This window comes from Naegleria fowleri, assembly GCF_008403515.1.
Source record: "Naegleria fowleri strain ATCC 30894 chromosome Unknown tig35, whole genome shotgun sequence".
Classification (NCBI taxonomy): domain Eukaryota; phylum Heterolobosea; class Eutetramitea; order Acrasida; family Naegleriidae; genus Naegleria; species Naegleria fowleri.
Window position 1 is genome coordinate 456,176 of NW_025407967.1, and position 13,712 is coordinate 469,887.

General features: G+C 36.2%; 9 protein-coding genes across 9 annotated transcripts; 4 read left to right on the forward strand and 5 right to left on the reverse strand.

Annotated features, from left to right (window-relative positions):
• Nucleotides 1-34: 34 nt before the first annotated feature.
• FDP41_003865 (uncharacterized protein) lies at nt 35-1,979 on the forward strand (the record flags this gene model as incomplete). The annotated part of the gene is made up of 2 exons (XM_044707216.1): nt 35-359; nt 472-1,979. The coding sequence occupies 2 exons, from the start codon at nt 35-37 to the stop codon at nt 1,977-1,979; spliced, it is 1,833 nt and encodes a 610-aa protein (XP_044561925.1).
• Nucleotides 1,980-2,015: 36 nt separating this feature from the next.
• Nucleotides 2,016-2,443, reverse strand: FDP41_003866 (uncharacterized protein; the record flags this gene model as incomplete). The annotated part of the gene is made up of 2 exons (XM_044707217.1): nt 2,016-2,310; nt 2,409-2,443. 2 exons carry the CDS (start codon nt 2,441-2,443, stop codon nt 2,016-2,018), a joined length of 330 nt encoding a protein of 109 aa, XP_044561926.1.
• A 192-nt stretch (nt 2,444-2,635) lies between these two features.
• On the forward strand, nt 2,636-3,876 carry FDP41_003867 (uncharacterized protein; the record flags this gene model as incomplete). Its single annotated transcript, XM_044707218.1, has 2 exons — nt 2,636-2,899; nt 2,953-3,876. 2 exons carry the CDS (start codon nt 2,636-2,638, stop codon nt 3,874-3,876), a joined length of 1,188 nt encoding a protein of 395 aa, XP_044561927.1.
• A 117-nt stretch (nt 3,877-3,993) lies between these two features.
• Nucleotides 3,994-5,394, reverse strand: FDP41_003868 (uncharacterized protein; the record flags this gene model as incomplete). Its single annotated transcript, XM_044707219.1, has 1 exon — nt 3,994-5,394. One exon carries the CDS (start codon nt 5,392-5,394, stop codon nt 3,994-3,996), a length of 1,401 nt encoding a protein of 466 aa, XP_044561928.1.
• Nucleotides 5,395-5,560: 166 nt separating this feature from the next.
• On the forward strand, nt 5,561-6,805 carry FDP41_003869 (uncharacterized protein; the record flags this gene model as incomplete). Its single annotated transcript, XM_044707220.1, has 1 exon — nt 5,561-6,805. The coding sequence occupies one exon, from the start codon at nt 5,561-5,563 to the stop codon at nt 6,803-6,805; it is 1,245 nt and encodes a 414-aa protein (XP_044561929.1).
• Nucleotides 6,806-7,089: 284 nt separating this feature from the next.
• On the forward strand, nt 7,090-9,104 carry FDP41_003870 (uncharacterized protein; the record flags this gene model as incomplete). Its single annotated transcript, XM_044707222.1, has 2 exons — nt 7,090-8,765; nt 8,825-9,104. The coding sequence occupies 2 exons, from the start codon at nt 7,090-7,092 to the stop codon at nt 9,102-9,104; spliced, it is 1,956 nt and encodes a 651-aa protein (XP_044561930.1).
• Nucleotides 9,105-9,273: 169 nt separating this feature from the next.
• FDP41_003871 (uncharacterized protein) lies at nt 9,274-10,002 on the reverse strand (the record flags this gene model as incomplete). Its single annotated transcript, XM_044707223.1, has 1 exon — nt 9,274-10,002. The coding sequence occupies one exon, from the start codon at nt 10,000-10,002 to the stop codon at nt 9,274-9,276; it is 729 nt and encodes a 242-aa protein (XP_044561931.1).
• A 302-nt stretch (nt 10,003-10,304) lies between these two features.
• FDP41_003872 (uncharacterized protein) lies at nt 10,305-11,891 on the reverse strand (the record flags this gene model as incomplete). Its single annotated transcript, XM_044707224.1, has 1 exon — nt 10,305-11,891. The coding sequence occupies one exon, from the start codon at nt 11,889-11,891 to the stop codon at nt 10,305-10,307; it is 1,587 nt and encodes a 528-aa protein (XP_044561932.1).
• A 990-nt stretch (nt 11,892-12,881) lies between these two features.
• Nucleotides 12,882-13,668, reverse strand: FDP41_003873 (uncharacterized protein; the record flags this gene model as incomplete). Its single annotated transcript, XM_044707225.1, has 3 exons — nt 12,882-13,223; nt 13,308-13,552; nt 13,632-13,668. 3 exons carry the CDS (start codon nt 13,666-13,668, stop codon nt 12,882-12,884), a joined length of 624 nt encoding a protein of 207 aa, XP_044561933.1.
• Nucleotides 13,669-13,712: the final 44 nt, after the last annotated feature.

Genomic DNA, 13,712 nt, shown 5'->3' on the forward strand with positions numbered 1-13,712 from the left:
TCCATTCCGTTTACAGAAATTTTTCAAACAAAAAATGTCTTTCAATCTTCCACTGTTGGAAGAAGATCTAAAATCCGAGATTGAGAAAAGAAAGGAAGAAATTCGAAGAAAGAGAGAACTACTTGAACAATTCAAAAGCAAAAAGAACGCCACAAGTTTATCAACACCAATACAAATTAATAATTTGGTCTCCAACAAATACAACACAAATGAATTATCATCGGAGCCTCAAAGGAATACAACCAGCAATGAGCCCTCTGTATCATTAATTGAAACCAAAAAAGCAACATCTATTCAACAAGCAATTTTAATGAATCAATTGCAAAATGGAACGGTGGTACAAGAAAATAATAGAACTCGTATTTTACAATTATGTTCAAGGATAAATGAAATTGATGTTGCACCTTTGGTAAGCATCATATTCTCAGTTTAAGCCATATTTTTGATAGGTGTCCCTAATATATTCAAAAGAAACACAAACAGATGACAATTTTGCAAGTTATAGTGTTGCAAGTTTTGAAAAGAATGCATACTACTCTGAAGAGGGAATTAATGTTGACGATATGGACGACGACTCTGATTATTTCACCTCTTTAAACGCTTTCGTGATTGCAGATGTAAAAAATGTTGAAGAAACGAAAAAGATTTCCCTAGAAGATAGTGAGAAAAGGTATAAGGAAATTATTTCCACAAAAGAATTTCAAGATTTTTTCTTCAAAGCCTCACATTATGTTGAACGGTGTATAAAACAACCATTCGATCCACTTGTAGACTATACTGAAGGTCTTTCAGGATCCTTTCAAGCCAACACATCAGATGAAGCCAATATTGAAGCGTTATTTTTTGATTCAGAGCTATGTCAGCACAAGTCTGTGACAGATCTGTCATGGTCACCAAAATTTGAAGACTTATTTCTTGTTGCATACAGTAGTACTGATATAAGCCATGACCATGAAGGCCTTGTTCTTATCTGGTCTCAACACTATCCAAAGCGTAAAGAAAACGCTCTCTTTTGTGACACGCCCATTAGTGCTGCACAGTTCTACCCCTACAATCCAAGCCTTATCATTGGAGGTACATACACTGGGCAAATCGTTGTTTGGGACCTTCGAGAAAAATCATCAGCTCCTGTCATGAGAACATTAATAGGTTCGAGATCTCACACAGAGCCAATATTTGGCATGGAGGTTGTAGGAAGCTCAGAAAACAGCCATAATCTGGTGACGATGAGCACGGACGGAAGGGTGTGTACTTGGTCAATGAATAAGCTTGATTCACCACCCGAAGTGATTGATCTATATATTAATACAGTCAAGACACAGGAACCGGAAAACCCACCTGCATCGAGTAGTGACCCTAGTCTTCAATCAAAGAGTTTCTACAGTCCTGTTACATTACTGAGCCATGCAATGACATTTCCCAAAGGAGAAATTAATAGGTTTTATGTTGGAACTGAAAACGGTTCAATTTACCCAGCACATCGTTTCGGGAGCAAAAAAGGGGCGAACAATGAAGTTTACTCAGGTCATTTTGCTCCTGTCACATCACTAGTTTCTCATCCATCTCTTGAATTTTTAGAAATAATGCTGTCATCAAGCATGGATTGGACCTGTAAACTTTGGAGCCAGAAAAAGCATACCCCTCTCCTGTCGTTTGAAGAATTCGAGGATTACGTGTTTGACGTTAAATGGTCACCCTCAAATCCTTCTTTGTTTGCAGCTGCCGACGGATCTGGGTGTTTAAGCTTGTGGAACATTAATCAAGACCAAGAAATGCCAATTTTCAAAATATCAACAGGTACTTCAGCTTTAAACAAACTTCAATGGTCAAACGACGGCAAAAGAATTGTGACTGGATCCATTTCTGGACAAGTTACAATGTTAAAGATTGATGAGGAAACCGCAATTCCAAAGGCAAGAGATCTTGAATCTAAATTGTTGGAATCCATTATTGTGGACCTTCTCACTGAAAACTATTAAATGCATTACTTTGAAATATATGAAACGATCCAAAATTTATTCGTGTTCTTTCTCTGCCTCTCCTTCGTTGTTGTTTTGAGATGATTTCCGAACGATACAAACATTAGTGTTGTCTTTACTTTGCAAAATATATTTGTAAGAATCGCATTCAATAATTACAGTAGGATTAGCTTGACCGTCGGAAAGTGCCAAGCGATTCGCTCTCTTTAAAATTCCTCTAATATATCCGGATGTGACTTCAGCATTGTTTTCAAGATTTCCGAATGAATTGATGCAAAATCCATTGTTATCGGCACAACAATATCCCAAAATTTCCTCTTCTTGTGATTGGCTGATCGTTTGTTATTATAGCATGTGTTCCACAATGAATTGTTTGTTCCGATTCATTTTTCTTCTCAAATAGATCTTCCGAGACATGTTGGCACTTACATTTGCTGGTTCAACTGTTTCACAGATTCATCCATTTTTTTATAAATTTATAAATTATTTATATAAATTTATAGTATAGTAATGAAACCAAATGAATTAATTAAAATATTAAATAATAAATTTACATTTAATTGTTATTAACAATTTGCAATTTGACCGAGCGGGGATATTGATCAATCCACTCCGCAAGTCCTCACTGCATTTCCGATCGAAATCCAACCAAAAAAATGTGCGCAGGTGGACTTGGTGAATTCACTTCTCCGATTGCTGTGGTGTTGATGGCATTGGGAGCTGTTTTTTCTGCCATGTTTTATCATCATTTATCAAGTTTAAGATTAGCCTCGGAATCTTCGGGATCATCATACTATAAAGATTCATACACTTCAAAAGTTTACAAGACAGAACCGAATGAGTACAATTTTGCCATGATTGCGGATTTAGATAAGGATTCCAAGTACCCAAATGAATTCAAGTGGAGAAGCTATGTAATTGTACGTTTTTGAAAGAATTGTTTTTTCAAATAATATGACAATGTATCTCATAGAGAGGATCTGTACAACGAAATATTCAAACTGGAAAATATTCCATTCACTTTAATGAGGCAAACGCAAAATTTGAAATACAGTCATTACTATCAAGAAGAAATCGGAGTATGGAATTAAGCACTTTATCACTGTGGAGAGGAACATTTTATGCTACATGTGATTACACTGGAATTGTTTACGAAATTGATATGCAAACGCAAAGAGCTTATCCAAGACATGTTTTATACTCTGGAGATGGACACACAAAAATTCCATTAAAAGCAGAATGGTCAACAGTTGGACCTGATGATCGATTATATATTGGATCAATAGGAAAAGAATGGGTGTCGCATGGAAAAGCCTTAAATAGACATTGTGAATGGGTTAAGGTCATTGATCGATCTTATTATCACCCTATTTCTGTTAATTGGGGAGATGTTTACGCTAAACTGCGTCAAGCAGTCAATGCAACAGCTCCTGGATATCTCATCCATGAAGCTGTATTATATGACAAGTTTTTGAAGGAATGGATTTTCTTACCACGACGTCACTCCATTGACACACCTTACAGTGAAAGTTCTGACGAGTACTTGGGATCTAATTTAATGATTCGAATGGATATTGATCTTCAACAAGTTACAAAGGTTGTGAGAATTGGCAAAAAGAGCCCTAAGTCTGATGAAATGTATGAAAATTTTATAGATACTCGATTTGGTTTTACAGATTTGGCTCTTCTGACAAAAACAGGTTCTAAACATCACTACATTGCAACACGAGTTATTGAAATGTCTCACCCTGAAAATCCTCAGCCTATTGTAGCAACTTATTTGACCATCTTTGATGAAGATGGAGTCATTTTGCTGGATAGCCCTTCAGGTGTTGTTGAAATGCCATACTCTCTCGCACATGGAGAGAAGTACGAGGGAATTGAGGTTTTAGAGTAACCCTTCACAATACCTCTAATAAAAATTTTTTTGGAGTATTATTGTGTTGAATGGATATTTAAGGTCAATGGAAGTTTTAAGTGCATCAAAATAAAGAATAAGCTGTCGATGGGATGATTATTTATTGGATGAATTTGCGGAATCCATGGCCAAAAAAGATAAATACTCATCGTGAATAAAAGGATCTTCCATGTCATCCAAAAATTCTTCCACGTCTGGAGGAAGCAATATGTCTCGAAACGTGATCTTCTTATTTTTCCAAATGATCATTTGCTGTCGTTGTTTTTCAGACAAATATCCTAAATCTAAACCTCTAATGCAAAGCGATGGCTTTTCCTTCTTTGCAGTAGATTGTGTTTCCACAAAAGAAGGAAATTTTTCGTCTTTGAATTGGTCTAAATCTTCATTGGGAGACAAGCTTTCAGTGCTTTTAGTGTGCTCCCGTCCTTTTGTTGTTTTTGGCTTGATTTTTGTTAAATCTATGGTTGGTGTTCCAATTCGTTTCGTGTTTTTGAAGCCTTTAGAGCTCACACTAATTGTAGTATGTGACGGAGATTGACTGCTTGCTGAATCTACAATAGATGGATTATTTTCTTCGTAGCCTTCCACAATTATCTTGATACCAGAGACATGCTTTAGGACATATTGATTATCTTCGCTATCTTCTTGAGATTGGATAGATTTTGGTTGTTTTTTCTTTTTCTTTTCATGGGTCACCAATAGTTGTGCAATAGCTGAAGATGACTTGATCCAATCTGGAATGTATCGCTTATCTATTTTTACAGGTCCTTTCCATTGTTTTACAAAGTCAAAATCTTCGTCACTAAGCTCTGATGTATAACGAGAGAGTTCATTCTTCATTGCTGTCTTACTCCAATTTTGTAATTTGCGAAAGCACATCACTAAGACACTAGAAACTTGTGTTCCGTCCAAGCAATGGCAATAAATAGGATGATACTTTGAGTTTAAAAACATCTCAATAATTGTGGAAACCTCACTGAATGAAAGAGATACTTGTTCTTTGTATTTTGGAGTTTGAAAATGATAAATCATAATTTTTTCATAGTCACAAAATTCTCGAAGATCCGTAATTGGTTTTTCTGGAATTAAAGAAAGTATTGTTTTCAATTTCAACCTTTTCAAATATCTTAAATTTCTCAAGGTGGGATAAGCGCCCACAAAAATCTGTGGAGCAATACATCTAAATCGGAATGGGGGATGTAATTGATTTGAAAGTTGAATAAACGATTGCTGATAAGAAGAATGTCCATTATTGCTACCATTGATATCGTTAGATGTTGTAGTATTATTTGTTGGATTAGAATTAGCGGTTCTGGCCTGTTCGTTATTGATCATCAGAAATATTTCGGAATCACTTGGTGTTGTTGATAAAGAGCTGGTAATTGGTTTGTTATCATTTGATGATAAATGATGATGTTTTCCTAATGATGAACTCAGCACACCCGAATTTCCAGGTGAAGTTGAAAGGCTAACAGTAATAGAAGGAGATCGTCTCATTTTTTTTTAAAATTCCAAATATTTATAATAAAATTTCTTTCAATCGTGTTAGGGAATTCTTTATGAAGAATTGATCTCTTCCAATAATTCTGATTGATTTATTTAACTTTCTGCAATTTCTTTAGTGGTCATCATTACTATTTCAACAGGTTCAACTTTAAAAAAAATGACGACGCCACAAAGTGTGGTAAAATTTACGCCAACTGCATCCATGTTGACTTCTCTCGCAGAAACGGCCGATCGAAATAATATTTCAAAAGATGGAAAGATTATACTTCCCGAAGAGGAATATATGGCATATGCTGATTATATTATTAAACGAGATTATTATCCTGATTTATTAACCATGGTCGGAACAGATCGGGAATTAAATTATTCGCTTGATGAGTTTTTGAGAAAATACACTAGCGAAGATAATGCATCGTTTGATGAAATTATGGAAAAGTGGAAAATGAAAAACAAAGCAATCGTTGAGAAAATTTATGAAAAGAATGCAAAATCAAATGTCAATAGAGTGCTTCTACCTGCTCTCACAAATACTAATAATCAAATCAAAGCAATTACAAATGATAGCTCTTCATTATTAATGTTAGAATCCAAAGTTGGATCCAGCAGTGACAATACTCAATTGGTTACTCGCATCAATGAATCAAAATCATCAGAAGAAATTGCAAAATTTAAATTTGATGAAGACTCTGAAGTTGAACAGTACAAAAATAACTTGATGTTTTATCCGTCTGGTATTTCAAAGCTTGAACCCACCAATTCAACAGCTACAGAATCAATTATCAAACATTCTGGGACTAGAATTTCTGAGACTGTGGTGAAAAAGAACGAAAGTCTCACAAAATCATTGAGTACAATTAAACAGTATGATTTAGATAATGCCACCGAAGATCCTCAACAAACATTGGAAAACATTAATAGAGAGTTAAATCGATCAAGTAGTGAAACTCCTTCAATCAACGGAATACAATTAGAAACCACTCCAATCATTCATCCAACAGCATCCACTGAAATCATGACATGGGGTACAATCGAATCATCTCCATTCAGAGTTCCAGAAACACCAAAACGTGAAATACTTTCACAGCAACTTGCCTCCAAAGCAAGCAAAAACATTAGACTTCGAGAAAGTTCAACACCAAATCAAACCTACTCCTACAATCGAACACCTTCATCCTCACGATCCTTTCTAACTCCTTCCATGAGTCCACATACTCCCTCTTCATCTCCTTTGACCATGAAACAACAATTCAATTCTCTCTCTAATGCTGCGCAACGTCTTGCAAGACGTCATTTAAAGACTGCAATGTCGTCAAGTTCTTCCTCCTCGTCGATGAATTCACCCCTTAATGATTTGGAAATTTCTTCAAAAAAGAGAAAGACAGAAAGACCTGAGAAAGAGTAGAAGTTGGTGAACGAACCACCAATTAATGAGAGAACTGATTTTGACGAATTTTCAAATGGAAATCAAATTAGAAGACAAGTTTTCAGTTGGTCAGCAAGCGTTTGGTCTTAAAATTCGGCTAGCATTTATTTTTTCAAATCATCATTAGCTAATGATGCATATGGAAGTGACAGTACGTTGAACCCTCAATGATGATTCTAAACGATCCTAGATGAAGAATGATTGAAACGACAACTACAAAGGAATACTATTGATAAACATTTTCTTTCTTCTCACAAAAAAAAATGTTTTCATCTTCCAAACAAGGGGCTCGTTGTTCATTGCAACGTCTCTGCCAAAAGGCTCATCGTTATCCGAACACCACGACAGCCATCTATCGAGGTTATCATTTGAATCATTGCTTATTCTCATCATCGGAGAATATTACACCAAGTGATGATGCCTCAAACAATTCTGCACCAACACGATCAGGCTCAGCTCGGAAGAAACGTTTCATTTCCATGATAAGTTCCGAGGAAGATGAGCCAGCATCATCATCTCAGGGTGCAACACTCGCTTCCTCCACTCCATCATCATCTGCAGAATCTACCAATAATAATCCAACAACAACAGCAGGCTCGTCAAGAAAATCTTCAATCTCTGCAAGGTCCAAAGTACATTCTTCCTCGATAGCAGAGAACAATTTACAGGCACCTGCTACAAGAAATGGAGTTTTCCGATATGCCATTCCTTGGCAAGATGCTGATTATTATAACGAACAAAAATTGGAGAATGAGATGAGAAGGATATTCGAAATTTGTCATGGATGCAGGCGGTGTTTTAACTTGTGTGACTCTTTTCCAACTCTTTTTGATTTGATTGACAAAGTTGAAGTATTGGAGAACGTTCCTTCGAGCGAATTTAAAAAGGTTGTAGACAAGTGTACCTTATGTGACTTGTGTTATAATAACAAATGCCCATATGTCCCTCCTCATGAATTTAATATTGATTTTCCTCATCTTTTACTTCGTTACAGAGCTGTTGAACAACGAAAAAAGAATGAAAAGCATGTCACTTCACAACCACCCATTCAGCTTAAGGAAACAGTTGGATTTTTGAATCAAGGAGTGCCACAGAAGAAAGAATTTGAAGCTCCTGTCCATGATGGAGTTGATAGAACATTGACTCTTCAAAAAGAAAGTGAACTGTCTCAACAACTTTTGACACACATGGATCGAAACGGAAAAATTTTGACAAGATTACCTACTGCAATCACCAACTTGATGATGAACAATGCATTAGTAAGATGGTTCCTTGATACAATCGGACTCATTCACAAAAAAGCATATTTACCACCTTTCACATTTGGAACACTTATTGAAAAGTTAAAGAAGAAACATCAATTCATGGAAAGTGCTGTTGGAACGACTGCAGCAATTGATGAAAAAGTCATTCTATATACAACATGTTTGGGAAATTACAACAAGCCAGAACTCGTGGAAACAGCTAAATTTGTCTTACTGAGGAATGGTGTGGAAGTTGTCGTCGATTACAAACAATGTTGCGGGATGCCTTTCTTCGAGCAAGGTGATTTGGCCTCTGTAAGCCATGCGGCAGAGACTGTTTCCAATTACTTGGTCTCAAATTATATCTCTAAGGGATATAAGGTGGTCACTGTTGTTCCCAGTTGCTCTCTCATGCTGAAGGCGGAATGGGCCAATATTTTACCCAATAATGAAAATGTACAGCTTGTAAAGAAGAACACCATGGACATTAGTGAATATGTGGTGTATTTAGCGAAAAAGAATGGAGGTCAATTACCAACACAAGATCAAATTCAATCATTACCGTACAGTGTTACATTACATCATGCATGTCATGCTCGTGCACAAAATATTGGAAATAAGGGCCATGAAATGCTGAAATTCATTCCGGGCATCAATGTAAGCGTTATCCAAAAATGTAGTGGTCATGGTGGAAGGTAAGTTATGAGCTAGCTATTATCTACTCATATTTGACCTTGACTTCTAAATATATTAGTTTTGGAACAAAGAAGGAACATTTTGACACAGCTGTCAAGTACGGCAAGCCTGTAGCAAAGAAAATTTTGCAAGATTCAGAGAAAAGCAATGAACATCGACACATTGTTGCCAGTGAGTGTCCTTTAGCCGCTGAACATTTGAGCCAAGTCACATCCATGTCTAAGGAGGAAAAGGAAGGACTTGTCACAACTGTGTCATCCCAAGGGGATTTACACCAAATTGAAAACAAGCATCCAATAGAAATACTTGCCCAGGCTTATGGATATGTCAGAAAGTAAAAGTATTTCACATCAGGTATGACATTCCAAGTATAACAAATATGCCAGAAAATAAACTTTCACGTGCGTCAATATCACAGCTTTCAATAGCATGTTCCTCACATTCAACGAATTACATTATGTCGTAAATTGTGTTGTAATAAATATAATCAATTTTAATAAGTTCCAATTAATTGTTGGCAATAATGTTGTTGAATGTAGAAATCCAGTCTGATGCTGTTAATTGATAACCATTAAACACAGGTACATAATTGACAAAGAATGTTGGTGTACCAGATACAGATCGAGATGTAGCCATCCTGAACATTGAAGCAGTCTTAACAAAATTCTCTTGAGAGCTCATCTCATTGATAAATTGTGTCAACGACAATAAATTCAAAGGACGAACATAGATATTGTAAATAAGTGTAAATATTTCAAGTTGGTTCAACTTTTGAAGTGATTGATTTTGAATTGGACCTTGATTGGTAAAGACTGAATCTAAAAATCTGAAAACAGTATCTGCATTATAATTTGAATACTTGTTGACAATGATAAAAGCGGTTGATGAATAATAACCAGCAATGTGCATTGGTAATTGCATCAAATGAACCATGAGTCTCACTTTAGGATTGGTTTGAGTTGAATTATTGAAGTAATACTTGACCAATGGTTTAAACACGTTTGTCCAATGTTGAGCACAATCAGGACAACACAAATCAAAGAACACTTCACAATTTACCAAAGCAGTATTGGCATCACCGATGGACCAAGAATTCAACAAGGAGGAAGGAGAAGGACCAACAGGAGATAGTTTCTGGAACACGACATCGGAAGCAGAGACATTCGAGACAAGGAGGAATGTGATCACCACAGCAGCAGTAGTGAAAAATGATAAATGACAAAAAAGTGATTTCATTTTTTTTCGAGATGAAAGAATTTTTTTAACTTCGACAACACTCCTCTCAAAATTGTTTACAATAACTGTCTGACAATACCAACGAATGGAAAGCAGAGAGCATATTGGGAGGATGTGAAAATTGTTGCCCTCCAGATCTGTGAGGTCTGAACAAGTGAGTGTCCTATACTCAAGTGAAAATTCAAGAAATCATCCTGTCAAACAAATCTCTAAATCATCTCCACAACACCTGGTGTGAGCTTGGCAAGTTATTATTAATTACTATTAACTGCAAAGTGTCATTTCAAAATGTCAGATATTTTTCATTTCTCATCAAATGAATTGATATCTTTTTTCGTTTGATATCTAAAGTTTTTAAATGGATTATCAGAGGATTCTTCTTCATCTTCTTTCATGGGTTCTTCTTCATCGATTTCATCTTGAGGTATCTCCTTATATTGAGTAAAATAGGATGTATCTGTTTTTGATTTTAACACTGGAATGATTGGAGGTATTTCATTACGTATGAGAGCCCAATTAATATCTTTAAAGAATGGATGAGCTTTGATATCTGCAATACCGTGAGCACTTCCCAATCGTTTGTCCTTATCTCTGATCAGTAACTGTGAAATAATGTCTTTTGCTTGCTTGCTGATAGGATAAGCAGTCTTGATTGGGAATGTCACTGTATTATGTAAGATGTTTTGGAAAGTCTCTTGTTGTGTATTACCTTTGAAAGGTGTCGTTCCAAAAAGCATTTCATAAAGTAAAACTCCCAAAGTCCAATAATCCACACAGCAGTTGTGACCAACGCCTGACAGTACTTCAGGTGACAAGTACTCTTCAGTTCCAATGAATGAATTCGATTCCTGAATTTGCTTCACTTCTACCTTGCTTTGTTTTTCAGACGAGAAAAAAGATTTCACCAATGTTGGTGTCACTGGTTGGACGGATTGCTTTGACAAATCAAAATCTGTCAGTCGAATGTGACCTGTATGGTGTAGTAAAATATTCTCTGGTTTTAAATCTCTGTAAAGGAACCCTTTCAAATGTAAATATTCTAAGGCTAGAACAACTTCAGCAGCATAGAATCGTACTATATTTTCAGGAAGACATTTGAAAGGTTGTTTCTTTAAAACACGGAAAAATTCACCACCAGCACACCATTCCAATATAAAGACAAGTGACTCTTTCGTTTGGAACGAACAAAATATTTTGGTGATGAATGGATGATCCACTGTGGCAAGTATTTCTCTTTCTGTGAGAACTCGCTTGACCTTATTTCGTTTGATCATTTCATCTTTCCTTAACACTTTCATCGCGAAGTATAGCTCAGTAGATTTGAGCCTACAAAGATATACTTTTCCAACATCTCCCTTTCCTATTAGTTTTAATTTTTCAAAAGATGAAGCTCCCAATTTAGAATAATCAATTTTTGGGCGCTCTGGTTGTATCGAAGGTGATTTGGCAAGTGGAGGTAACACTCCAATTCGATTACGAATTTCAGGAGGAATGTTTGTAATTGTGGAATTTGTTGTCTGTGGCTCTTGCTGTTGGATCCCATTCGAAGGTGACACATGTGAGTTTCCCGAGACAGGGTTATCTTGTTTGATAGCATTGGTAGAATAAATGTTGTTGTTGTTATTAGTATTCATCATTTCAGTCGGATTGGAATTATCGGCTACAAGATGATCACAAATGATTTGACTTTCATTTCCTTCTTCCGAATATCGAATGTTGTTCATATTTTGTGAGATCATTACTTCTGTCATTTTCTTCTCAAAACTACTCCTTCTTGTAGAATACATTGCAACTGATTGGTTAGCATTTTCCTCTTCTTCTTCTTGATGTGGAGATGTTGGTGATGATAAAACCGGAACAAATTCTGCATCCGAATCACGAGATGACATTTTTTATGTTGAATGGAGAATTTCCAATTTCCATGTCATCGAGGGATGAATCCGTCCGAAATCAATCTCGTCTTAAAGGAACAGAGCATGTGAATTGGTTATCTTCTTGAATTCTCTCTAAGGGAGGACAATTCACCACCATGAGAAACTGTTGTAATGTTGCCATTACAGAAGTCTAATCCTTAACAAAGAACAGTCACTTTCCCTCCGAGGTCAAACCATTCTTCTATTTTATGGAAAATGAATATTAAATGAATATACACACCCCATGCTGCAGCCTTGTACGCAAATGCTCTCTCAATTAGTTGCGATCCAAACTCTTCAGAACGTTCTTGGGGTGGTTTGGAATTACAAGCCACACACCAATACATCTGAAGAATGATTTCAAACCAAGATTGTAGTATTTAAGCGGTAAAAATGTGGTAAGACTGAATTGAGACGAGTAAGGCTTTACATCCTTTTGGCGCGGTCATGTTGTATCATTTACAAAATATGGAGATTTTTAAAGTGTCATCTTGTCGATAGGAATGTGGTTCGAGTGAACATCAAGGCTTATAATTTTATTGATTTGCATTTGTGGCCGGTTTATTCGTCAAAGTTGGAACCAAATTTTTTCGTTTTGAAGTGCTTGTGTAAAGTTCCATGTAGAAAGTGTGGAAGGTCGATTAAAGGTTCTTCATTCTTCTTGCATAAGCTCTTTGGGTTTTTTAATTATTCTCAAATAATGAGATGGCATCCTAGTGAACATGGAATTCTAACTTTCATTGCCTTTTGCATATGTGGAAGTAACAAGTACGAGCAATTGTGCATTTCTCGATACCAATACCTCAGTCAACCAGGAACTTTAAATAAAGTTTTCAGTTGACTAAAAAATTTTACATAATTTAATCTCGTGATATAAGATATACAAGGCATTGGAACACTTATACTTGTGATAAGTGACGAGAAGTGGATCTCTTCTAATACTGTAAGAAGGAGAAAAGCCTCGCACTAACAAGAACATGATGCCTTTTTAGTTAAACTGTCTTGCATGATTACTTTAGAACTGAGATGAATGGTATCTGCAGTTGATAAATGTTTGGAAAGCATGATATTATAGGCTCTTCGTACCCCCTCAAAGAATGCAAGCTCTGTATTGCTGTTCGAGAGGGTTGATGTTTCAAAAAACAAGGGAATTTTGTGTTGTTCAGCAAATGCCTGTCCTTCTTGGTAGGTAACTTTTCGATGGGAAACATCATCGGATTTGTTTCCTATTAAAACTACAACAACATCATCCACATCCACAACTTTTTGCAGGGAGTTTAACCAATGTTTGCAAGCTTCTAGAGAATTCTAACCATTCCATCATGTGCCAAAAGTTAATAGTTGGAATGAAACTCAATCACCCGTTGCAAAAGTAAGCTTCCAAACACTTACATGTTTAGTAACATCATAGACAATAAAGGCTATTTTACTCCCTCGATAATAGCTTTGAGTTAAGGACTCAAACTTTTCGGAACCAGCAGTATCAAAGAGGGACACCTTAATCGTTCGGTCATCAAGCATGATTTCTCGATACCTGAAATCCACGCCAACCGTTGGTAAAGATGAAGACACATCTTCTCCACACCATCGGCGTACTAGAGATGATTTTCCCACTGAGGTGTTTCCGATAGTAATAGCTATCAAGATGATGAACGTTATTGGCCATTATTTCATTGTGAGTCTTCTCTACGAGTACTTCTATCCTCATCAACATACCCTTAATAAATCGTTCCGATCCTCGAATATCACTCATGTTGTTCGTACCAGAGGAGATGATTCCTGATGAGGTTCGTGAAA